General features: G+C 41.5%; 1 protein-coding gene across 1 annotated transcript; it reads left to right on the top strand.

Annotated features, from left to right (window-relative positions):
* The first annotated feature begins 4,034 nt into the window (after positions 1–4,034).
* On the top strand, positions 4,035–16,959 carry LOC147884929 (small nuclear ribonucleoprotein SmD1a-like). Its single transcript, XM_087397520.1, has 4 exons — positions 4,035–4,187; positions 4,429–4,505; positions 16,255–16,446; positions 16,562–16,959. The coding sequence occupies exons 1-4, from the start codon at positions 4,174–4,176 to the stop codon at positions 16,621–16,623; spliced, it is 345 nt and encodes a 114-aa protein (XP_087253646.1). The 5' UTR covers positions 4,035–4,173; the 3' UTR covers positions 16,624–16,959.
* Positions 16,960–26,508: the final 9,549 nt, after the last annotated feature.

The following is a 26,508-nucleotide window of genomic DNA, read 5'->3' as shown; positions in this document are numbered from 1 at the left end:
TGGGAATCCCATCTTTGTCAATTGTGGCTGCTACAATTGCTATAGATGTAGATCCAGCCACTACTGTATCTTAGTTTTTACTAGGTGTGGATAGTGCATGAGGAGCAACATCTATGGGATGGGATTAATCCCCATTTACAAGTCAATATAAACCTTTTGCAATTAGTATGTTTTTTACCAATGAAACTCCTGAAGGAGTAATTGGTGCCATCAATCTTGTCTTCTTGGGGAAAAAAAAACTTGTCTTCTTGAGACAAAGCTCCACCAAATAGGTTGTCATTACACAAACTGCTCACAAAATTCACTTTTTGTGAATGGTTGTTGCACCAAAGAAATGACTTTCCCAACAAGCCAACGCTTGGATAAATAAAGGCAATCTAAAAGCACTTGCAGACAAAAAAAAGGCAAGGAAAAGAAAGCAAAAGCTGAGTTTAATGAGCTGGTTGAGTTGTAACATAGGAGCTACATATTGAATGTTGAGATTCTCAAGGGAGCAATGTGGGAGTAATGTGATATAATTACATTGTGAAGCTCAAGTCCTTCTAAGAGAAAACTTGAAAGTGCCATACAACATAGACTTGATTAAGAAAAGCCCATCTCATCATCTACTATCAATATTTCATAAGAATCTAGAGAAGACTCCATAGGCTTTCATAGAATTGCAATACGGACATGCATAGACCATGTTCAGTAATATATCCACTCTAAGTACCAAATGTATATGGGATAACTCCCAATATGACACGTGGCACTCCTAGATATAAATTAGTCTAGAACTCACTCTAGGACTCAATAAAACACACTAGAAGTCACTTAAATTAACTCCATTTCCTAACACCCCCCCATGGAGGAAAGGTGAGGGACTACTGGAATGGAACTAAGGATAGAACATGACAATGCAAGGACTACTAATCTATGCACCCTATGTAACTCAAAGGCTAAAGTCAGAGCGTGTTCAGAGGTTGATCCAAGCATTCTCATGGCTTGAGACTCAAAATGCTCAGAGGCTCATGTCTTAGCATGGCTACATGTCCTGCTCATAGGTCTAGGGAATACACCAACATCCTGAAGACCCTATCAAGGCCAATACATAGCTCCCATAGTACATCCCCCTCCTGGCTCCAAGGACTAGACATGGAGCCACACACCATAGAAATGAAAAGCAATACATAATTTTAGGAGGACTATGCAAGGCAAATTACCTTTATTGACCCAAAACACATCATTATTTCATTCATTTTTGGGAAACAACCCAAGGGCAAAGTACCCGAATACATATCTTAGAAAATATACTCATCATCCTCGTCTACCTCTAGAGGGAGAGACAGATTGCAGATTTCAGCGGTAAGTGCTTGTTCCGGAGTGTTGTCCTCTTCGTCCTTATTGGTGGCATCCTGCACCAAGTGGGCATGCTCCCTTGATTGTTGCTTTGTTAGCTTTTGAAGCCAATGATCTTCCAAATGGACAAGATTTTTGCAGTAAGTACATTAGAAGGTTTCCAACTTGCTTTTGCCTTTTGAAAAAAGTGCCTGGTCTTCGTTGAGTCTTTTTATTGTAGTTGTGTTCTTGTTACAGCGATCCTTCTCAAGGAGAAGAGCCACCATGTCATTAAAGGTGGTCATTGCAAGGCAAAGAACTCCTAGGGTGTTGTCAAAACGAGAGACCCCTTCCATACTTTTCATGAGAATTGCCATTTTGTCATCATCTGGTGGACATTTTAAATTGGATAGTTGTTGCACAAGCGATTGCAACTTGGCTAAATGATCACGGAACTCATCATTATCCTCCATTTGCAATTTGATGCCATGGCCATGATCAGTCCATAATAGACCCAGAGAATCTAGCTGGTGAGGCAAGCAAAGAATAGAAAACTTACTCGAAAGAAGACAATGGCAAACCAAAGTTTGCACAAGGTCACGTCGAGGTGCGTGCGGGTTGCAGGGTGTTTGCAAGGTGGGGGCAGGTTGCAAGTACTTAATCTTCTAAGATTTGATGGGCGGGAGGTGTGAAATTTTAAAATTTGTGGGAGTAGTGAAATTTTAGCCGCTCGTTTTCCCCCCTCCAACAATACACGTCAGCAGAATTGGATATCCCAAACAAGTGCAATTGAAATTGTAATTTCAAAAACACTTTGGAGTTTGTAATTTTGTTACTGAAAAGGCTCTCTAGGTGGTCCCAAATCTCCTTAGCAATTTTCTTGAAGTCCACATGATGAACAAGTGAGTGAGCCAAGCATAGACCAATGATAGCAATGGCCTTAGCATTTTGCTGCTTCCATATCTTGCATTGTGGCTGATCAAGCGTGGCCTCATAGTCTTCCTCAACAATGTCCCAGACTCCTTCGCGCATAAGAAGAAGTTAAGACTCCTTCGCACATAAGAAGAAGTTGCATCTTCGTTTGCTAGGTAGGAAATCCCTCCCCTTTGACTTTCCCATGAGCGATAAGGTTGAAAGTAAGAGAAGTCATTGTGGTGCGCAGCATGCGACAGCTCCAAGGTGGAAAGAATGTGACGTTAGGTGGAGCAGAACAATGGGCAGTTAGAGCATGAGCAGTTGGAGCGGCAAAGGGCTGCAATCTGAGGCAGAATTAACAGCATGTTGGAGCAAAAAAGGGCCAGAAGATTTGAGGCATATGCCATAGATTACGGGCATCATTTACGAGCTGATTGAAGCATGAATAACAGTGGCATCAATAGCAAGAATTGAGGTAGAATCAGAGGCAGCAGCTTGCGAGAATTTTGAGGCTACTGATGAGAGTAGCGTGAGCATTAGAAGTGGTCGTGAGCAATAGCCACACATTGATGTAGATCAACAGTAGGCGAATTTGCAGCAGCTCCATGGAGAGGCTAAGGTAAATGAAAAAAAGAAGCTCTCCAAGAAGAAAGAGATGGGGAGAAAGGAGGGAATGGAAGGGAGCTCAATCATGGAGGAGAGGATGGCTTCCATTTGCGGGCTTCCCTCATCCTCTAGATTGAGCATGGAGAAGGGAAAGGTAGGAAAGGAGGCTGTGATACCACACGCTGGAACTAGATAGGAGGCATGCTAGGCTAGGCTAGATAGCAAACATAATGAAATGGAAATGGAAAGCAAATGAAATGCTTAGAAAGAAATTAACCGCCAGAGGGAAGTACTTACATAACCGAAGAGGCTTGAGGCTTGATTGATTTAACAAGTGAAAGTACAATGCCTTTATAGGATAGGCACACACACACTCTAAGTTTCAAATGTATACTCAATAAAACACACTAGAAGTCACTCAAATTGACTTTCCTAACATTGGGCAACCAGGAACGACCTTACGTAGGTAAGCTTAGGCGGAGGCTTTGCACATAAGGTGGTTGTTGTGCATGGGCATACTTCTTCAAGTATTGGGTCATTTGTATTAAATTACCGTTATGCAACGTGTGTTGACTATCCCGTTGCCCCTGATAGCTCATTGGCTATAGAAATGGGTGCCCATCATTAGGCACCCAAGAGTCCCAAGCTCAAGCAGAGGCAAAACAGGGGCAGGAGGTGGTAGTTGACTCACTTTTCAGAGTCTCTTTCAGGTGAGCTGGTGTGCACCTGTTTACTCCAATCAAGCATCCCCATGGCTGCTCCCCCCTTTCCATGCGCAACACCCCTTGATTGCGCATATGCGACTGCCTCTGGCTCCGCGCTTAGGTCCTATTAGCTTTAAGCCGCAGTGCAGAAACACGCTTAAGGTCTTTACACACCATGCCCCCACCCGTCTAAGCCTTTATTTTTTCCCTTTTGGCGAGCGGGGATCATTACACACTGCCCAAGCCCTTACAATGTATGTGGCAAAGTATAGTAGGATCAAGCCCCACCAACCTTGATGCAATAAATGCCTTCAACTATGTAAATCCGCCGTCCATGCTCTTGGTCTTGCCGAACAGTGTCCACCTCTGTGGATCCTTTCAATGTGGCACCACGTCCGTGTAACAAAGGCTTGGCGGGCCGTGTGTAAATCTCCCATATAGAAGTGTAAAGGCCCTTATTCTACATAAACCTGGTTACTGAAAACGTGGTGGTTATTCTGCCCCCGGGATATAAACCTTGGTTACTGAAAAGTTTGTAGGCTTGGAGGGAACGTTAAACCCCTCCCTTCCGTCTACCAGCCCCCTACTCCTCCTCTGCAAACCCTAAGCGTCTGCGCAGGAGCTTGCAACAATGAGGCTCGTCAGGTACTCTCCCCCACGCTTTCTTTACTTTGCTTGCCTGTTTCCGTTTAATTTATCTCTTAGACTTCGCCAAAATTAGGGCTTTCGTCGTGAGCTTAGTTTCTCACAGTCCCATGTCTTTGTAGGCGTTTTCAGGAGCTTCATCTTATGGCCTAGTGAACGTTTCTGGGATGCGAAGGCTATGTGAGGTCTGTTTCACTGGGTTGTTATTATATTTTTTAACATCTTTCCAAAACGTCCGCAGGTTTTTGATGAAGCTGAACAATGAGACAGTGTCCATCGAGTTGAAGAATGGGACGATTGTGCATGGTACAATCACAGGTTAGCTCTTCTGACTTTGCCTGGTTTGACGCCCATCACGGTTTACAGTATGTGCGTAGTATCGCTAAACCTTTAATTCATGGTTGTTGCCTTTTACGAGGATTTTTGGGTACGTGCCGGAAGTCAATCTTCTCTTTTCCACAGTGTGCAAGTCTTTGTACGAGACAAAGAAATAATAATCAAAATTGTGGTCCCGTTGTAGGCCGCGTGAGATCATAAAGAAGTTTTTTCCAACGTGTAACTTGCAAATTTGTGTGTTTGACACATTTGAGCGGGACTAGCAAGCAGAGGGTGTAAGCAGCCTTAAGCATATGTGGGAGCTCAATCAGCGAGCAGGACACAAAGGTGCATTTACGGCGCTGACAGGCATTTTGGCCCCTCCCTAAGCACTGAAGACCTTGTTGCTTGGAGGTTGAGCACCTTTTCTTTTGGGCATATTCGTGGACGTACCTATGCAGTTATTGATTGCTATATCTTGCTCTCTACTTCAGATTTCTTCATGAAATTCTTACATGCTTGTGTGCACATATGATTAGGGCCTAGATCTGGTTGTGATCTTGGTTTAATCTCTGTTGCATTTAGTGGCTGGCGCTTGTCCTATCAAGGCCTATTCAAAGTTATCCGCTGCGACCTCATTTGGCTTTAGCTGAATTGCAAGGCTTTAGAGTATTTTTGGCTTGTCAGTCTTTTACTTTCTTGAATATCACTCCCAAACTTGTCCTTCTAATGGCTTGAGTACTGATTGTATCTCCTTTAGAGTGAGATGCTCTCCAAATCTTGATTCTTGGTTATGCTGCCTTGTATTTTTAGAATCGAGTTATGTTCTTACTCATTTTATCTCATTTCTGAGCATATTTTTGAATTGATGTATTGCTATCATTTATTTTCTCAGGGATATACACTTCTGCTCCAGTCTCACGAGTCATATTTTTAATGGTGCAGAGGTTTATAAAATGCTGTTTAATTTTGTAAAAGTGGGAATTGTTCAACATCCATTGCGTGCTCTCTATCCTGAAGCAAAATAGTGATCCATATTATATTGTAGGCACCTTGCAATCTATGCCCAGGCTACTTATTCATGCACTAATACTAAATTTAGAATTATTGGCTACATCAAGATGGTTGTGGATTATGCAAGTAGTAGTTGCGCTTTAGGTTTTTTCGTGATCTAAATTGTGAATTGTCTCCACGACTAGACCAATGTAGTACTAGATCCTTGATGACACATATGCCATATGACAGATTAAAAATTTGGTGCTACTTGACATGCAAGGGATCTAAGTTTATTGCCCTAAGTGCAAGATACTTAAGAGCTAGAAATGTGGAGCCTTGTTGCTCAATGTTGACTCAATAAAGAGGAAAATTGGAGACTTTTAGTACTTTGGGTGTACTCAAAATCTTGAAAGACCTCATTGGTATTCATGCATCTTTAAAACTTCTCGATAGAGCTTGGGTCACCTTTGTGGCAATTGTCCCATGAGCAATATGTCCCCTTAGCGAACTTTTATTCAAAGTTTACTTCAAAATTTAAAGCGTATAGTCGTAATTTTCAATATATAAAATTTCTATCATGTCATGTGCATGTATTCTAATATTTTTTTACGCCTTTCTCTTTTCTCTTTTAAAATAATAAAATAAATTGGAATGGTATGCCTTTAAACCGAAGAGGTGTTTGAGTACCTCGCCTCTAACTATGCCTCTAATGATTGATATAATTGTGGTTGAGCTTAATTGATGGTGGAATTTACAAACATTGGTTAGTCTAAAACTGATACGAAATAGTACATCAAAACTGAACATGGATGATGTGCCAGCAGCTTAGCTTATGGCTTGGAGGGGGGATCCTTGATCCATGAGTTCACTTGCGGACTTCATGGAGCTTCCCTGAACTAGTTGTTTCCATGATTGTTTCTTTGTGCGTGTTTTACAAATTTGAGTTTCTAGGAGCTTTGAGATTGTCAGTCAATACCAGAGCCAGCTCCTGAAAGGCAAGTACTTAGAGGTGGAGTTGTTGGCCGAGGTCTGTCCCAATATGCACAACTTCGCAATCTACAGTTTTCCTACAAGCGCAAGTGAAATTGCCTGATGGAATTCGTTTTCTGAGAAAGGGCCGTAGATTTAGTGCAAGATTACCTTGATTGTGAGGAAAGGATGAGCTAGAGAGTTGTAATCAGCCAAGGATTATGGGAAAGGGATGCGTAAAAGGAAATCTAATTCAGGTCTTCCAGAAAGAAGATGAATTTTGCTTTAGGACTCCAATTTCTAGTTTCTGAAATCAACTGCTGTGAAGTGTGATTGGTAGCTGCAAGGCAAGGTTGGGTGTTTGGAATTGGAACAAGTGGTGCGATAGGCTGCCCAATTAACACAGGGCTGCTGCGCATAGCTACCTTTTTAGGCTAAGGAGGAAGGGTGGTGGGAAGGGGGAGCTGGCTGAAATCACAGCTGTCCCCTGCTTTTTGGCCATACTTGGCTGAGGGTCTTTGGAAGAGATAAAGCTCTTGTTGGACGATTTTTTGGAAAAAAGGGCTAGACCTACAGCACTAAAACCCAATCTCTCACTTGTCCATAGCTTACACACCAGCCTATGTTATTCGCGCAGCAAATCCAAGCACAGCAGCACCTCCTATACCAATTGCGATCCAGAGAAGGTGGTTAGCAGGTGGGTTTTGAGTGATTCCTCATTTCTAGCAGTCATCCTGTAAGAAATCCTAGATTTACTATATTTAGAACTGTGCTAAGGAACAGAAAAGAGACTGATATAGCAGAGAACAAGGAATAACTGTATTGCTTGAATATCTGTAGGGTGGATGTGATTGTCATCCATACAATTTGGCCTCTCTTATATAGAGAGTGAAGAGTCACACATGAAAAGGTGTGTACTCCAAAGGGTATGTGCATGAAGAGGTGTGTACCCCTTGTGAAGGGTGTGACCCTTGATGAGAGGGTACATTACAATAGGAATGTCTCTTCATTAGAATGTCTCTTGTGAAGGGTTGTGCCTCATTAGGAAGTGTCCCGTCGAAAGGGCAAGTGTCCCGTCGAAAGGTCATACCCTTCCACAAGTGTCCATTCATTAAACCATCCATAAGTCTAGAAAGAGAAAGGAATACGTCACAGATCGTGACATCCCCTCCCACTCAAAAGAAGACCCTGGTGGAGATAATGAACCGATGTAGAAAATATCATGGTAGATTCTGAAAATACTGCTGTAAAAGATCAGGGTACTGCTGTAAGTCTTCATCAGACTGCCAAGTAGCGTCGGAGTCGTCCAGATCTCGCCAAAGAACAAGGAATTCCGTGATAAGTCGATGTCGAGTCTCTCGCTGTCGATGGTCCAGAATACGCTCAGGAATAAGGAGAACATAATCGTCTTCGATTTCTGGGACATAATTACCTACAGGAGGAACTGGCTGGGGTTGCCTTGAATCATGACCAGTTAATTCGACAGATCAACACACTTAAGACCTCAGTCACGTTGATGATGAATACTGTCCAAGCTCTCACTCACGTTGAATATTACTCCGAATCCTTATCCGGGAGAGCAGTAAGCAAGAACCAAGGAGGTTGTGATACTCGGCTACATAAGCTATAGGTACAGTTTCAGTTTTACACCCTACTCTAATGACGAGAATTCAGCTTGCAGTAGGTTATTTGTCAGAAAAAAAGTTCAGAGATCTTGCAAATACAGGCAACAAAGATGGATCCTACTACTTTGTTAGTAGTCTTTGTCGATGGGTTACTTGATTCTCACAAGCTTCAGGTAAGAATCATAAATGTACCACGTTGCAGGAAGCCATCACTTCTGTGCGCATATATTTTTTTTTTCCGAAAAAACAGTGCTAATTATATCACTTCGAGAACAAAATACAAGAGGTCAGCTTATAGCTGACGGGCTGCGTTCACAAACCGGACGCAGCCCTAAAAGGTAGCATAATAAATCATACTCTCACGGAGGGATATGCTGAGTGTGAATGAACAGCCATCGGGGTGGTGAGTAGTGCCACCGAAGGCCCTGCGTAGTCTGCTCGAAGAAGAGGCTCTGTGTGTCCCAAGCCTGGAGGAAGCGTCTCCGCTTCTCCTGACCAGCCCGGGAATCTCCCTGAATCTGGTCCCACTGGCCTCTGAGGGTATGAATAATCTCACTCCAAATCTCCGCCATGATCTGGGCAGTCGATAAGGAAGTGCCACCGAGGATCTGCGCGCAGCGCGAGGTCCAGATGTGCCATCCTGTAATGCTGCTGATAATCTCCCAGACTGGCTGCCTCTCCCGAACTCCTGTATCAGCCTCTGCTAGGTGCTGTGGGATACCCTCGAGCGGCCCCCACGTCCCCTGTGTGATAAGGAAGGTGGGGTCCTGCTGGCATGCCTCGAACAAGTGATGAAGACCAGGTGCGGTGCTGCACCAACAGAACGCGCCCCAAGTGATCACTCCTAGCTCTGGTGCTGCGCGGGTAAGAAGCCCGAAGGTCCACCTCCACACTTCCTGGGCGCGCGTGCAGCTCCACAGGCAGTGTTTTGGTGACTCCTCGTCCGCATGGCAAATCTGACATCAACCGTCCTGGCCTATCTGCCTCAACCAGCTCCCCACTGGAAGACCTTTGTGGGCAAGAAGCCACAGGAAGTATGAGATCTTCCGCGGCCGCCAGCTCTCCCACAAGGCCTTCCAAAATGCCTGCAAAAAGAACCTGGAAATACCCTGTGCGTACCAGCTAGGTCGCTGGGTGGGGGGGCAGCTCTGCATCCTCCCGAGAACTCGCCTGCCCAGAGTCGTGCTGTAAGCGAAGAAGGAAGTCGGCCCCTGGCCTGTCACAATCTCTGGCCACCACCACTCTCCTGGGTCCCACTCAAGCTCTGACAAGGCCCGCCCCTCCCATAGCCAAAGACGCCAAAGCTGCAACTGATCCGCTCGATACTAGGGTCGGTACGCCAGACCTTCCCCAGAAGGCCTACGACCCTAACCCTCTGCCACGGGAGTAGGGGGTCGATGAGCGCATCCTCTCTCCTGAGTCGTCCATCCCCTGAAACCGCGAAGAAGGCGATAGAGGAGTCATCCAAACGTCCTGCGACCACCAGTGGGATGCCACGGGGGGTGAACTGTCCCAGCCAACGGGTGTCTCCAGGCATGAGGACCTGAGGCTCAGGTGGAGCCAACCAAGCGGCTGGGATCGCTCCGTCAATCTCCGTGCGTCTCGCCTGGACTCCACGTGCACCTCCAGCTGCGACTGCAATCTGTGCGCATATATGATGACACACTATGACCTTAGAAAAGGGGACAGCCATGCCTGATACAAGTGGGAAGAATAAAAGAAAGTTCTCCAGCAGTCTCTAGCACCGGGGAGGGGAAGTCTCAGGACAGCCCTTCCAAGAAGCAGCAGAATTCGACAAGGAGCAATAGAGACTGTTTTTCCTTTTAAAATTTGATAAAATGGTAGGATTCAAGTCAATATCAAGTTAGTAGTTATGTGTTTCATGACAAAAATAAGACTTTGAAGTATAGGGAGCGATCAATACGATGGTTCTTGGAGCATAGTTTTCAACTCTAGTCTTCTATAAATATTTGCTAAAGGCTGCATATCTTGCCGTAGTTATTTTTAGAAAAAACGTTGGCAAAAGGTATCACTAGGTTTCTGAGTCTGTTGTTAAATTGGATTTTTGCTAACAAGCAAGCTAATATGAGATTGTTAATATTCTAGGACAGTTAGTCATACGCCGATTGGTGGCCATGCTGAGGTTTGCTATTAAAGTGGGATCTCAATGGTGGCCGCTGAAAGTATAAGTTGCTCTCATGCTCACTTGTTGGAATTGCAAAGAGAAGTTCGTAGGCTTAGGGCTAGGTTTAAGCTCAGAGTCGTAAGAATGGTGGTTCTTTCTATTGTGGTCGGCATCGTTGCCACTCTCTCCTAGGTTTCTTTGGTGCTATCTTGCTTTGTATCTGTTATCGCTCAGACTTAGCTTGAATTTTTCAAACCTTAGTCTTACCAACTTTGCTTTTGCCTTAGTCTAGCTTAGTCTTGCCAACTTTGCTTTTGCCTTGAGTCAAATTTTATGTTTGCCATTTCACCAATTTGTACACAATTAAGCCGGCGTGCTGGAGCTCTGCCATGACTTGCATGCGACTATGTGTACATACATGATTTGGGTGTTGTCTGCCTGCCATGATGACCCTCGGGTCTTGATTTGGCTGGCCTGGATATCCCACATATTGATGTAGTAAAGATAGAGTATGTTATGCCTTGGACTCACAATGCCATGCTATTCAAGTGCTGTTTACGCTTCATGACATCCTTCCATGTGGTCTTGAGCAAATTTGTTTGCACTCTACGAGTGGTTTCTTTCAGTCCCCATGGTGAGCAACCAAATGTTTGCTATGCAGGAAGGACTTTACAGAAGAGGTTAAGTAGTTGCACAGCTTGCATCGAAGCCTTGAGATTCGAGAGTTTGGTTCTTAGCTTCAGATTGTTAAGATTAATAACTTTAGATCCTTTTGTAGTTCGCTTATTCTTAGAGGTATAGGATATCTATAATTAAGATATGTGTGAAGGTTCTCTTTGTTTTTTCGCTTGCAGGGAACAATAAAGGAGATAGGGGAGTAGTTTTGTTCTCTCACTCGAGTTCTTTCGTATAGGGTAAAATTTGTAATATTCATTCCTGTTTTTCCTTTAAAAAATTTAATAAAATGGTAGGGATCAAGTCCAATTTCAAGTTAGTAGTTACGTGCTCCATGACAAAAATGGGACTTTGAAGTATAGGGAGCGATCGATACATTGGTTCTTGGAGTTTGGTCTTCAGTGAGGCTTCTGCTTTTATGACTCACGGCCGTTGTGTCTCAAATCAGGCTTTCTCCAGGTGGAATTGATAAAAATTGTTGAAGGTGCAAAAGAACTTTTAAGGACTTGAGCATGCACCCATGTCATGGTACACAAAGGGTGCCCTTTTCAGTGTTCTTGCTTCAGGTTTATAGACTGATACAGAGTGGAAGTGCGGATGCATAAACACTGTTTTTGGGTTGGATTTAAGAGCTGGTATTTGATTGCATTGCTACTTGTTGCTTGCCGGTACTGTCAGGGATTCAGGATCTTTAACCTGATCTACGATGTTGCCAGCAAAAAGGATATTGAATGCACGTGTTTGTATCACACATGGAATAGTGCTCACTTACCTTTGTTGCTAGATCAATATGTACGATGATGTAGTGTGTTAACCTATCGGCAAAATCTTTGCTTCCAACCAAATGATAATCTGGTCTTCTCAAACCATTGTACCTCGAACAGTCTCTCTAAGTAGGGCAGTGATGGACTGGAGTGGTGTCATAACAAACTCTGCTTGTATGATTTGATGTGGGACCGAGGGCTTACCTCGAATCATCCTGGACCCATAGTCATCTGTAGCATCTAGAATCTCCGCCATTCATTCGCTGATAGGTCGCTCCCCCAATGGTTGTCGGCCTAACAAGTGTGTCACAAAGCCATCCCTTCGTTGGGGGGGTCACGGAAGTGCTGGAAAGCATTGTTGCTCTAGTCGGGCCAAAGCTCCCTGCCCTCGTGTGAGTCGTGCAGCGTGCTCTAGCTGCATGAGTCATCGTGCCAGAGGTGGGTGTGTGATTGTTCGATCTCAACTAGCTCCTCTTGGTAAGTAAAGTTGTGTTGATGGAGTACTGCTGTGAGTATTGAAGATCATAACGTTGGTCTTGCCAAGGTTGACAGCCAGGTCTCTCTTTGCAAAACACCTCTAGGGTGCGTAGGTGCCTGCTGCTAAAGAGGAAATGAGCACTATGTCATCTGTGTACAGCAGGATCTGTATCATCAGATCAGCAAGCCCCTCCTATCATCCACTCTTCCAAATCATTGATAAAGAGGCTGAAAAAAGTTGATGAGGGGGCACAGCCTTGCTTGACCCCTTTTGTCACTACTTATGACAGCTTCCCCCTTAGAGCATGATCCATTGCTGTGATAATCTGCTAGAACTCCCTCATAGAGTCAGCACGTGGCTTCTTTGAGTTCTTGAGGGACTTGAAGGTTTTCTGGTCTTTCTTATAGCTTCTTTCGTAAAAATGTATCAAAGACTTTCTTGAAATCCACAAAGCAACAGTAGACAGACTCCTTGTTATGTGATAACTCTGCTAGAACTCCCTCATAGAGTCAGCACGTGGCTTCTTTGAGTTCTTGAGGGACTTGAAGGTTTTCTGGTCTTTCCCATGGCTTCTTTCGCAAAAGTGTATCAAAGACTTTCTTGAAATCCACAAAGCAACAGTAGACAGACTCCTTGTTATGGGGCTCCCTCTGTTGCAGCCCTTATGGCAACCAATGATCTACTGTTGAGTGTTTGGGACGAAACCCTGCTTGGGATAGTGCTCTGACACCCTGTTCCTCGGTCCATTTACTGATTTTTGCTCAAGGATACTACCATATAGCTTTGCCATTAGGCTGCTCACCATGATTGTCTGATAATTCTTTGCCATCTTGCTATCCCCCCCCTTGTGACCCCCCCTTGTGAATCGGGTACAATCCTCCACTAAGCTCATGCAAACATTTCCGCTACCAGCCCTTATGTGTCTGGAGCCTTCCCATCAGCTAGCTTTTTCAGCCTTTACCCATGTCTTCCTCAGTTATGACGCCATTTACTGACTTGACCAGTCGTGGTTGACTTTCTCTTCCCCATCGCTTTCGTAGAGGCTTTTGATGAATCGTATCATGTCTTCCTGTGTGCTTTCCTCTCTTGAGGTTTGTTGCCATGCAATTTCTGAGAGCTTTTTGGGATTTTGTTTCAGCTCCTCAAAGCTCTCAATGTGTTTGCTCTTGAGAAATCCTCTTTCTTTGTTCCTTACCACCTGTTTGTATGCTCGTGCTTCTTGCTCGACTGTATCTGCTGTTTTCCAGGCTCTATTTGCATCCTTACAATCCTGGTCATACCAGTGATTATATGGAATTCCCATGCTTCTCCCCTTGCTTTTAGTGAAGCACTTTGGGCTGTTAGCAGCAGCATTTCTGTTATCTATTTCCTCAATTCGTTACAGGGAATTTCTGTGATAGCTTCGGACGTAAAGTTAGTAAATTGGCTCGGACTACTTGCACAGATGGTGAGATCTCAGAGAGATTCCTCCAGTTGTGGAAAAAACATATATCTCTCTCTCTCTCTTTGTGTAATTTTCTGTTTTTTCACGGCATTATGCCTGTAGACAGTGCCTTGTGGTCAGAGTCAAGGGACTCCTTAATCTGGGTATATTCAATCATGTGCCTTGCATGCGGGTTCGAGATCACAAAATCAACTATGATTGTTCCTTGAGTGGTTTTGCATGTGTATCCTAGGTACCGGTACAAATTTGCTAGCCTTCATCATGGCTGAGTTTGCCCTTCACCTCCAGAGTGCCGACAGAAACTCAGTACGAAGACTTTGTATAAATGGATGCTCAAGTATGTGTGGGTGTGTGGATTTGTATGTGTGAGAGCATACTTTTATACTATGGTCTACACCCACTGTTGGGCGCTGATGACGTCAGTGGGGATGTCATAGTAGCTAGTCCGTGCTATGCATGATGGAGTTTATGGTTTTCAATCTTATGAGTGACTCTCGTGAGATTGAAACTGCACTATGTTGTTTTTAGAGGATGAGTTTGGGAATGTTCCTAGATTCATCTAGGTATATACCGTTACAAATTTGCACCCCAAAGTATCCGGGGTTGCCTTCCCTAAGGATGTTTTTTCCCCGGCAAATTTTGATGTCCTTTTCCAGCCTCGTCTTTCTTCATTGTCATCGTGTTCGTGCATTAAGATCCCCTGCGAGAGTAATTGCATTCTCCATAGAGAACCTGGCTATATCCTTCCTAGTGAGAACTGTTTTTCTTGTTGATGGATGATTGTGGGGGTGCAAAATAGTATGCTGCGAGTCTGATACCGCCCATGTTTGCTGTGATGTCTAACCACATCTATTGTTTATGTGGGTCTCCTTTACAACCTTTGTTGTTTTTCCCCAAGTCAATCTGATGTAGCATGCTATTCCACCATATCCCCTTCCTCCTATGTGTGCTTTCGCATTCCACATTGATGTTTTCACGAAACCTTGAATTTTCTGGAGATGCATTCCCGCATGCTTCCATGTCTCCAAAACTACAAATATGTCTGTCTCAGCTTTTTCCTCTTCTGCCTTGTCCAAGGTCCATCCTCCTATGTTTCACACTTTGATCCTGAGGGCCTTGAGTCCCTATGCTTGCTTCCCTTCCCCCTTAGCTCTTTCTGTAATGACAGCTTTTCCGTCCTTCATGTTTGCCTTCCCTTTTTGCCGTACTAATTGTTTCAAGCTCCTTTAGCTTTTGGGCATACTCGCTCCTCGTAAGGTCTTCATCAATCCATATGGAGTGCCCCTTAAGGTTGATGCTCGTGGTTGAGCACTTTGAGTCGGGATTGAGTGTCCTGAAACTTTACAAGTATTTGCCTTGGCTTTTTCTCCTTTCCTGCCTACCTGAAAGGCTTCCTGCCATTTAGTGGCCGATATGTGCAGTGCTTTTTGAAAGACGTGAGTGAGGGCTTTCTCTATGTCCTCATCCTCACTCATCTCATCCATTTTGCTCTTGACGAGATCATGAATAGTGTTAATGATATCATGTTTTTTGTGATGCTCGTAAAGTTTGCATTTGATCCTTCTCTCTGCACAATTGGCTCCGGCATCAGCTGTTCCACTTTCTGTTTCATGCCATCTAGTTTGGCAAAGCCTGTCTCTACTGTCTTCTCCATTTCAAAGCATTTTCTGGTGCATCTCATTCATTTTGTCAACTGTTTTGCTTCTTGGATTAGCATTGTATTTTCATTCTGTAATTGTATCATTGCTGCGTATATTTGCTTCTTTGAGATCTGGAAAAACTGGGATAGGGTGACATTCTCCTAGGGGTAAACATACCCTGCCTGTTTGCAACCCAAATATCAGTGTGTCTGTCTTTCCAGGTTCTTGTCTTTGATTAAATCTGTCCCCGATTTAGCTGTAGAATATATATTTCAGACCCAGCATTTTAGCGTCTTCCATATGTCCTGCTTGCATTATCTGATTTCTGCCTTTTGTATCTGGCCCAGCATTGATTCATCTGTTGTACTAACTTGATACATTCAGATTTTGTTTTTGAATTTAGACCCTGTTCTTGGAGCCATTGGTCAGCTCCATTCGATTTCTGAGATAAATTCTTGATGCTGATTCTGATTTCGATGATTTCGAACGACTGCAAGCATTTTCGTGGCTTCCTTGCTGCAGGCGCAGGTCATAACAGTTCCTGTGTGCCTTCGAACAGCTTGTGTGGCCTGGAGCAGGTCAGGATGGTCTGGTTAGTCTGGAGCAATGCACTGCTCGTAGAGTAGCAATGGTAGTTAGGGCAGCCTTTGGGGCAGTGCGCTGCCTCTGAGCGGCAATACGCTGCCTCATGGCAGTTCTGGAGCGACCCACGTCTGGGCCAGGTCCTGTGCGGGGGCTAGGAGCAGCCCACAGCCAGCGAAGGGGCTAGGATCAGCCCGTGATCCAGTGGTGTAGACCTGCAATCCACTGGCGCAGTCCTGTGATCTACTGGTGCAGATCCTGCATATGGGCTGGAGAGGCTGGGGTAGAGAGAGAGAGAGAGAGAGAGAGAGAGAGAGAGAGAGACGTGGGTTGGCTGCGGCTGAGGGGTGGGCTGAGAAAGGAGAGAACTTAGGGAGAGAATTTTAAACTGGTTGGAATGTCAGTTTTTGTGCAGGGTCTTAAATGTTTTAACAAGCTGGTTGAATTTGAGCAGGTGTTGATATAAGTATGAATACTCATTTGAAGACCGTGAAATTGACGTTGAAGGGGAAAAATCCTGTCACGTTGGATCATCTGAGTGTCAGGGGAAACAATATCCGCTACTATATTCTCCCTGATAGTCTGAATCTGGATACTCTACTCGTTGATGATACTCCAAGAGCGAGACCAAAAAGGCCCACTGCTGGTAATTAAGTTAATTAAGTTTTTTCTTCTATTCAGAGTTTTCAAACAGATCAACTGTTCCTGCAAGATTATACTTTTGTTGACAGGGGGCTGACATACTTCTGTTGCCCTGGCAGGGAAACCTTTAGGCAGGGGGCGAGGGCGAGGTCGCGGCAGGGGGCGAGGACGTGGACGCTAATTTTTGGCACCTTAAGATTTTGCTACATCTGAAACATCAGTGGATGAAAAGTTCCGTTATTATGAACTGGCGAAGTGAGCTTGTACTGAAACTTTCAAGCTTTTTGAAGCTTCCTTGCAGTGATGTGGATGCAGCATGTAGAGTTGTTCTTTTGAGATGCAGCTTCTTTTGAAGACATGTTATAGACTGTCTCTCCAGTCTGGTGTCACCCAAATTTGTGCTGTTAAGGGCAATGCCTTTTTGAAAATGGTTGGCTTCCAGTGCACTGGAAAGGCGATACTTTTACGGGTGCAAGATTCTAGACTTACGATCAAACGTCTCATTTTCTTTTGTTGTCGTCGTTTTTGCATCCTCAAGGAAGTGGAACATTTGCAGTATGTTTAGCTTTTCTTTCCATGTATGTTTAGCCCTGATCAAAGTTAAAGCTTATCTCAGTGCTCTAACGTTAAGTGAAGTAAATGTCCTTCCTAGTCTGGCGGTGGATTCTTATGCATGAGTTTATCTCACACTGAATTCTGCATATTTTTGTCTAAGTAGATGATTTGATGAGAACATGGGTCAAGGGTTGGTGTCTATATACTCCAAACATGGTATATAGGCCTGTCATCTTTGTTAACCATGCTTTGATGGTGGATTAGGAAGCTATGAGTTGAAGAATACACGAGTTAGCCATTTCTGAGCTTCATTCTTTTGTTTTGATCTGTTCCAGTCAAGGCTTGGCTGAGGTTATGGCATGTTTGCCCTTCTGCAAAATGATTAGTGTCTGATTTTGAGTATAGTACAGACATTATTTTGAAGTTTCTGATTCTCTCTATCCTGCCCCCTCTAAATCCCTTCTCCTTTCTCCTTCTAAATATTCCCCTCTCCCTTGCATCCCCTTTACCTCTTCCTCTCATCTTCTTGTATGCCTTTTAAATATACTCCTCTCCCTTGCATCCCCTCCGCCATCCTCTTTTAATTTTGTTTAATCATGGGCAGGGGATTACCAATTCTCTTGCACACGTCTCCGTTTGTATTAGGTTTGTCCATATTAGATGTGCATGTCTTTGGCTGGTAGATTAGGATTATTTTGGGAGGACAATAGATCCAATAGAGATAGCAAGGAAAAGTACAAGAGGACCGAGTAACAATTATCCCTAGAGTTGAGAGAGAGAACGGATAGAAAGATGGAGAGATGCTTCGGTCACATCATAAGAGAAGGCTAAGAGTAAGATGAGAGAGAGAAGATACAAAGAGACCAACATAGAGAGGTTGCGAGACAAGCCTTTAATGGATCCTTATAGCTTGACAATTAAGGACTAGGCAAGAGGTGGTTTGGAATTGCATGTGCTCCCTCCTCATCACCAAATTTAAGAATATCATGCACAAGAAAGATTACAAAAAAAAGAATGGTTCATAAAGAAACTCAAGAAGGAGTTCCCCATGCTCAAGTCACAATTATTCAATCATAGGTTGATGCTGAACAAATGACATAGATGCGAAAGAATCCTAGGTTGCTAGAGAGATCCAAGAGGTAGGAAGAGAAGGAGCTTTATTGATTGGAGGGTTCCTAGGAAAGAGTCGAAAATTCAAGACATCATACAAGGCAACAATGCAATTGGGGCTACATAAGTCTAGTGTATCCAAATTCCATTCTAGAGGAGTGTCCCAATTTGTGTTTTTCTATAAGCTCTCTGCTTCCCTAGTGGTTCTCCTAAGAAGGAACTATTTGTAATCTTGATATAAGATAAGTTGATCCTACACATTTGAAGGGGTGCTTGCATGCAATTTTGAAGTGGTTTTATTTGCTAAAGCATGTGATTATGTGGATATGAAATAAATGTGGACCAAGAATACAAGTAAGAGTACAATTATACATCAATGTAACATAGTCAAGCTCTTTTGCTAGATGAAGGTGATGAGGATGACGTCTTCATTGATGTGAGTACTGGAGGCCCTATATTTTAAGCTTTAGATTTTGTTACAATTTGGTCCCTAAATTTTAAATCTCACCTTTGAATTGGTTTTGAGGAGGAGAGGATGAGGGAAGAGCATCTCAATATGTGAAGGCTCAAGAAGGAGATGGGACCATGGGCGGCTGCGATAATAAGAATGTAGTTACAATAATGAGAATGAGGATGAGGACAAGAGGTGAATCAATAATAATGGTATGCATTGCGATGATGAGCAAAACAACAATGACTTATTTGGGCAAAGAAAAGAATAGATGACACGTGGTGTGCATTTTGGATTCATAATAATTCTCTTTTAAATGCTTATATTGACAAAGGGTTATAAGTGCTAGAGGATCACAATTTGCATTAGAAGGGATCCCTTTTCCTTATATTGTGGAGAATTTTGATGCAAGAGATGACCCTGTTAATGCCTACTTGGAAGAATGGATGACATATTAGGTAGCCTCACTCACTGATGGCCTAAAGGCTACCCAATTGTGTTACCCAACTAAGCAATAAGGGTTTTGCTATCGAGATGACACATGTACTTAGTCATGTGATAGTGAGAGCATGGTAGCCTCAATCTATAAATTGCACCAAGGAATGCTATTAGGACACATTGTTCTAGCGAAAGGTATCTCCCCCAATAGAGAAAATGGAGAAAATTGTAAGGCTTTCTCCACCTATGACAAAGAGGCAATTTCAATATAAGCGAGACCGGTTGGTTATTTCCATCGCTTCTTAATTGAATATGAGGCTATATCTAGTCCCATAACTACTCTTATTTAAGAGGATGCATTTTTTAAAGGTGGGATGATGATATATTCTTCATAAACCCTACATTTGGGTACTCATATTGCCATGGCAAGCTTCTTCATCAGTAGGTTGAGGATTAGTTTTTGTATCACATTTTCTTGGCCTCTTAATCAATGTTTGATATTAACTACCATTACCTAATAGACAATAAGCATGCTTTTTCACTTATTCTTTGCGTTGAAAATTTTAAGAATTATGTAAAAGAATGACCGTTTGTGACTATAGTTGCCTCCTTTGGAGACTTTATACTGCGAATTAGCTTAGTGGTAGAGTGCGCCCCTAGTGATAATCAATCTAAAAGTAAACATTTGCATTACAAACCTAGTTACACAAATTTATCGAGTGGGTTATGGAGGCATTAAGACATATCTTACCAAAATTATATCTATTTTGCATGGATAAAAAGGATGCATTATTATGAGTCATGAATATTGTTTCGAAATGCTATGATATATATTTTGCTTTCGGTATATAATGATTTGTATCAATATATTCTAGGTCTTAATTGTATATTTGAGCAAAGAAACAATTGAATTTATACAAAAAGAAGTGTGTGTGTGTGTGTGAGAGAGAGAGAGAGAGAGAGAGAGAGAGAGAGAGAGAGAGAGAGATGATTCAAAAGATAAAACAAACAATGCACTCACGCTACCTCCTTAGTTGGAATATGGATTAGTTTGGCTAGTATTTTGCATTCTTATATCTCTAAGGGCACTGAGACATGTATTAGCAAGATTGTATTTTTTTAATCTTGTGAAAACTACAATCAAAAATCTACGAAACCAATTACTTTGTGTACATGTGTCTATGTATTTATGTATTAGTAGAATTGTGTTTATTTATCTTGTGAAAATTATGACCACAATCAATATTTATGAATTTAGTTAAGCTGTGAGACTTTGTGTATATGTGTCTATTTGTGAGAAACACAAAGAAAACAATTACTTTGTGTACATGTGTCTATGTATTAGTAGAATTGTGTTTATTTATCTTGTGAAAATTATGACCACAATCAATATTTATGAATTTAGTTAAGTTGTAACACTTTGTGTATATGTGTCTATTTGTGAGAAACACAAAGAAAGAGAGATAAGGTAGTAAAAAGAAAACAAGGGAAGGATGGAAACCATTAGAGAAAGAAAGAGAAACTACAACTTGAGAGAGACAAAGGTAGAGTGCAAGACAATTGTGTCCATGTGTGTGTGTGTGTGTGTGAGAGAGAGAGAGAGAGAGAGAGAGAGAGAGAGAGAGAGATGCTTTTGATGTCCCATGGTTGTATTTTGGGGCATGTCTTCTTTTAACATCATTTGAGTAATTGTAAGTTTTTAAGTATTTGTAGTCATTTCTTTGTTTCACACTTGACTTCAAGCCTTCTTTGTTTAACACTTCACTCCAAGCCTTTTTTGTTTTTAAATTCACTCCAAGCCTCGTTGTAGTAGCTGGCCAAATTGCAATTGGAGTATGGACATGAGAGTCATGCAATGGAGGGGACTGATTAAAAAATTGGAGTATGTAGAGGAGAGTTATTCGATGGATGGTATTGAGTGCAAATTGTTCTAGAATTTTGATGATTATTTTAGAAAAAAAGAACAAAGGGTTTAGAAAAAAGCACATCACTTTAGGTCATTTTCACATTTATTTTTCATTCCTAGCCTTCTTCCAACTATCCACACCTACTTGACATATGCTAATCTATTCCTTGAGTTCACATCATTTTCCTTAATAGTGGTGGATCCCTCTAGCATTCAAAGGTTGTATATCATCAGCTAACTCCATAGATTTGAGTGATCAAATCTACCCAATCTTCCATTAGTCAGTAAACCTAGAGACCCTTCCTTCCTATTGATCATCCCTTCCTCTAATTTTTTCATAGGATTATGGCTAGCCAGTCTATCCAAATACCAAGCTTCCTTTCAACAGCGGATCTTTGATGATACATTGTACTTTGTGGATCCTAGCCAATCTATCCAAATACCAAGCTCCCTTCTATAGTGGTCCCCATTGATATATTGCACTCTATGGATCCTAGCCAAAAGTTCAAGAAGGTTATTGGTAGGGAACTATAAATTATCCCTCAACCTCTTAAGGTAGAGTTTGTACCCTTCGATGACACCCCTATTGTACCCGTTGATGACACCTCTAGATGCAGCCCTTAGTGTAGTCATGATATCCTCATAGTTTAAGAAGGATATCTAATTAATGTTTTAAATACATTCAAGCATAGATAGCTTGTGAAAACACTAATTAGGGACCTCTCCATGCAATATTGGCTACTGAAGAGCTCGCTAGTGTGAAACACAATGCTAATTAAAAGGGAGATTATTGGCCCTTAGATTCTTAAGCTAGCAAAGGAGGCGAGAGAGCCTACCTCCAAGAAGCATAGGCTAGAGTAGTATGTCCTGAGTGATGTTGCACCTTGGAACCCCTTTTTACAAGTACAATTATATTTATGAATAAGTGAAATATATTCTTCAAATGCTTGTGTATTGGATTTTATTACCTTCCTATATATTGAGATTAATTTGATAAGAGTTGGATGTAAATTTAAAGAAACATTTCGAAATTGAAAACTTATCAAAATCTCATAATTATCAACAAAGCATGACGCTGATTATGGTTAGCCTTCCTATCCTACCCATTTGCAAGCTATATGTAGTGCATGGCCATGAAACATTGCAAAATACCTTTATTATGCTTAAATCCTAAATCCTAAATTCTATACCCTATACCATAAAACCTAACCCCTATGCCGTAAACCATAGACCTTAACCCTTGTACCCTAAACCCTAAACCACCCAGACCTTGAATCCTAATCCTATACCCTAAACCATAATCTCTATATCCCTAACTCCTAATTAATTAATTAATTACTTTATTGTTAATTAATTAATCAAAAGTAATAATCAACTAATTAATTATTTTATTTTTAATTAGTTAAAAAAGGGAAAATAATATTTTAATTGATTTATTTAAATTTTAACTATGTATTTTCTTACAAAATTTTTATAACTATTGCAAGGTTCTTGTTGATACCATTATAAAGTCCTTTGAGCTTTTATTATTATTTCTTTTTGAGACTCGAAAAGGTGTTTATTAACACTAATCTAAAGTATTGGAGATTTTACAGGACTCTCATGGTAAATTAATCTCATGCGATGTCATCAACACCTTTTATAGCTTTACTTAAAACTAATTTAAAAACCTTTCAAAATTTTCTTACTTGTAAGAGGATGCATGGGTGAGTGGGCATTGGCTAGCCAACAAGATGCAGGATTAAGGATTAAGGGATGAGGATCCTAATCCTTATTTTTTGTATAATTACACACATATGAAGTGTGTGGTGTGGAAGAGAAATCCAATATTGGAAGTTGGATATGTGTTGGCTCTCATCTCTTATTTCTCTTTTTTGTGTGAGCACTTCCACCATTTGAGAGCTTCTGCCCTTTGCCCCTTGCTTTCTCAGTATCAGAGCCTTGTGTGATCCTCTTCCATTTCAACCTTGACTTATGTGGAGCTTTTGGGGAGATACCACTATGAGATACACTTATTGATGAAGGTGCTAGTTGAAGAAAGCATATTCGCATAACTGTTTTGGCTTACCTTCATGCAGTCTTTCATAGTGGTTTCCTATAGCCATTGCCAATGGTTTATCTAAGGTACTGTAGACTATTGTGACTAGACTAGGATGTCGTTTCTCCTTTATCTATGGTAGCAAGCTATCTATCTTACGATAAATTTTGGGTGTCCATGACAATTCTCTACTGAGCAACACACTTATCATCTCTGTTCTGTTTTCTTCATTCACAAACTCCTCGAAAACTTGTGTCTAATTGTTGTAAATTCGTCTTTTGATAGCAAGAGGCTTTGGGGTTGGAGAAACACACTCGAAATGATTTGTTCATCACTCTTCAATGTTTATCATCATGATGAATTTATTTCTTTGTTTTTCATACCTTTAGCCAAATATTTGGTTAAGATCTTGAATAATTGATACATGGTAGTAGGTGTTGAGAGTTGTGGTGCCATGAGCACATAATTAGAGGCTAAGGTATGGTATAGGAAAGAATTAAAGTAGCCACCCTAGGATGTGGACTACATGATGTGAAGATGTGGATTGAGGATATCCACAAGGAGAGATGTGGATGAGAGGATCCCACATGGTTTAACTATTCTAAAGGCTCTCTCTATATAGGAGGCCTATCATGTATTGTTGAGTACAAAAGAGAAATGCATACTAACTCAAGATTCTGTTTATGAGTCCAAGCTAATCTATCTTGGAACCTAATTGACTTGAGGTACATGTCATGAGCATTCTCTTCATCATGTCTTCACACAGGATCCATCCACCTTAGAGCACTCCATAGATCCTGAGGCACACATGTTTTCTCAGTAGGTTCTACCTTAGTCTAATCTCTAAGGTGCTAAGAGCAAGTCAACTTTGAACTTAACTCAACCTTTCAAGGCATTTAAAGGGTTGGTTGTGGTGCCATTTGTTGGCTGTTTACTTCTTTATTTTGACACGTTGTCCTCATTGAGGCACTTGTGAAAGCAAAAAAAATGTTGACAAAGGAAACTTCTTTTTGGCATATTAAACCGTTTGATGGCGAAGGTTTTCATACTTGGTAGACCCAAGTCAAGTACCTTTTACTGTACAAAGGTTTGTGGCCCTATGTCAAGGGCGTGAAATGGACCAACATCACACCAATGAAGAGAGCAAGTGTTTGGCTATTATGGCTCTTAATCTTGATCCCAAGCTCATTCACTTGGCTACAAGAGCTATGTCATCAAAGATAGCTTGGAATGAGTTGGATCGACTCTTTGGAGCAATTGGAAAGCACTCTCATATTGCACTAAAAGTCATTATTTGGGCTACGGTTTTGGAAAATAAAAAGTTGAGTAATTTTATTAGTGAGCTCCATAGTATCACAACACAATTGAGCACCAGTGATGCTAAGGTGGAAGAGGGGGATGTCATTGCAATACTGTTGAAGAGCATGCCCAAACCTTATGAGAACCTTGTCACAACCTTAAGATTGAGGATTATGGGATTAGGACCCTAATCCTTATTTTTTGTATAAGTACACACACATTTGAAGTATGTGGTGTGGAAAAGAAATACAATATTAGAAGTTGGATTCATGCTAGCTCTTGTCTCTTATCTCTCTTCTTTGTGTGAGCACTTCCACCATTTGAGAGCTTTTGTCCTTTCCCCCTTGCTTTCTCTACAGCTTTTAGAGCATTGAAAATGCAACTCAAGAAAGGAAGTGAAGGGAGAAAGGTTGGACGTTTGACTTTGCACATCAAAACAAAAGACAAATGCAAAATGAATGTCTTAAAATTAACTTTTGATTTGGGAAGGATTTCGGGCTCTATTCAAAAAGGAAGAAAAAGTCCAAAATAAATGAATAGAGTGTTCTTTGTGAATTGACTTAGAGCTATATTTGATTTGTTAAATCAATTTTGGGATAATGTATAGAAGATTCTAGTATTCCTTTTGTGAACAATTCTCCCATAAAACTAGAACCTTCATCTGGATAGAGATGAGCTTTAAAATAGTCCTACAGGCTCTTACTCAAGGCTTTCAATGCTCACAGCTCTGAGCCAATTCATCTATGGATCACCTTGCACAAATCATGTTTTTAAAAGAAAGAGGGACGCCTTATATTAAACCTTCTTCCTAATAATCCCATGTTAGCCTTTATCAGGGTAAGTGCCTAAGCCTTTCACATAGGTGGGGCTTGAGTTCAAGTCCCCATAGAACATCTTAGGAAAAACATTTGCACTTTGAGCAGTCTTTAACAAAAATCGTTCATCACATGAAGACTCATTCCTCAAAGCTCCATTGGAAAAAATCCATTGATAAGCAAAATTTAGCTTTTTAAGGTCCAAATGAGGAGGTTTCAAATGTGATCATGTTCCCTTAGCATGCTATTTTTCATTTTTGCAAAAAATTAAAGGTCCACATAGCATACTCGCTTCATTTTTGGCATAAAAGGCAATCAAAATTTGTAGGGCATTAATGTTTCTTCGAACTCTAGATTCAAGTATTTGTAAACTAGATCCAAGAGCACCTCTTACTCTTCAAGATGGCTTGCTCCATTAAACTAGCTAGAAAATGGCAATAGAAGACTGACATGGAGCATGCAAAAGATATACTTTTGTAATCCAATTTTTTGAGTCATTACTATGATGACATTAGTGTAGAAATTTTTGTGCGAGATGATCTAGTGTTTGATGGAAATAATTTCTGCACCTAAAAATGCTAGATAACTGTATGGGATGGAAGCTGTGGGCACTTGTTGATGGGAAGTGCCTGCTCCAACATAGAATTTTACATAAGCAATGAAGGAAACCTATGATCAGTTGAATGCCAAAGTAATAGGCATATTTGTAGCATGTTTGAAGTACGCAAGGTTGACTCAAGTGGTAACATTAGACTCGAGTGATACATGGACTATGCCAATGTCCATCTATGAGGGCAAGATTGGTCACATGTCTCAATCCAAAGGCGCAAATGAAAAATCTCAAAATGAGAGATGGTGATACAATGTCAGACAATCTAAACAAGACGAAGGTCCTCAAGGATAGATTGAGTGAGAATGGATTTGAAATGGAAGGATTGGCATTTGTTGAACGGATACTCTAGAGTCTTCCCCCATCCTTTAAGAGTCTTAGGGAGGTAGTGATTGGCTATCAAGTTTGATAATTGATAAGCCTATTGATCCAAGAGCGAAATCTAAGAAAGGAATTAGGGGGAAGACATGTTGAGGGCGCAGTGGTGGCCAAGATGTATAATATTCAATACAAAGCCAAGAAGCCTCAAAAGAAGGTGTAACATATTGGAAGTTCTTGGTCCAAGCCTAGATAGCACAAGAACAATCAAAGTCAATAAAGATAGTGGTATTATGTCAAGCAAAAATACTTGCAAATAATAAAATGAAGTGTTATGATTGTTGCAAGCTAGGCCACATTACAAAAGACCAGCAAAACATGCACAACAAAAGTAGAGAATGCTTCAGAAAGTCAAAAATAGATAAAGCCTCATGTAAGGTGTGTTGTGTAATGGCAAGCATGCGTGCTGTGGTAGACATGCCATGCAAAGAACTTGAACATCTCAAGGACATAAAATTATATACAA

Source organism: Dipteris shenzhenensis, chromosome 26, assembly GCF_047967505.1.
Source record: "Dipteris shenzhenensis isolate YYH24624 ecotype China chromosome 26, Dip_SZ_1.0, whole genome shotgun sequence".
Lineage (NCBI taxonomy): Eukaryota > Viridiplantae > Streptophyta > Polypodiopsida > Gleicheniales > Dipteridaceae > Dipteris > Dipteris shenzhenensis.
The sequence above is the reverse complement of the archived record's forward strand: the minus strand, read 5'-3'. Positions and strand labels throughout refer to the sequence as shown.

Bases quoted from the DNA above. Each gene is read 5' to 3' on its own strand.
- LOC147884929 (XM_087397520.1), top strand. The intron at 4,506-16,254 runs GTTAGCTCTTCT...GAATTTGAGCAG, and splicing joins TGTGCATGGTACAATCACAG to GTGTTGATATAAGTATGAAT. The intron at 16,447-16,561 runs GTAATTAAGTTA...TTGCCCTGGCAG, and splicing joins ACCAAAAAGGCCCACTGCTG to GGAAACCTTTAGGCAGGGGG.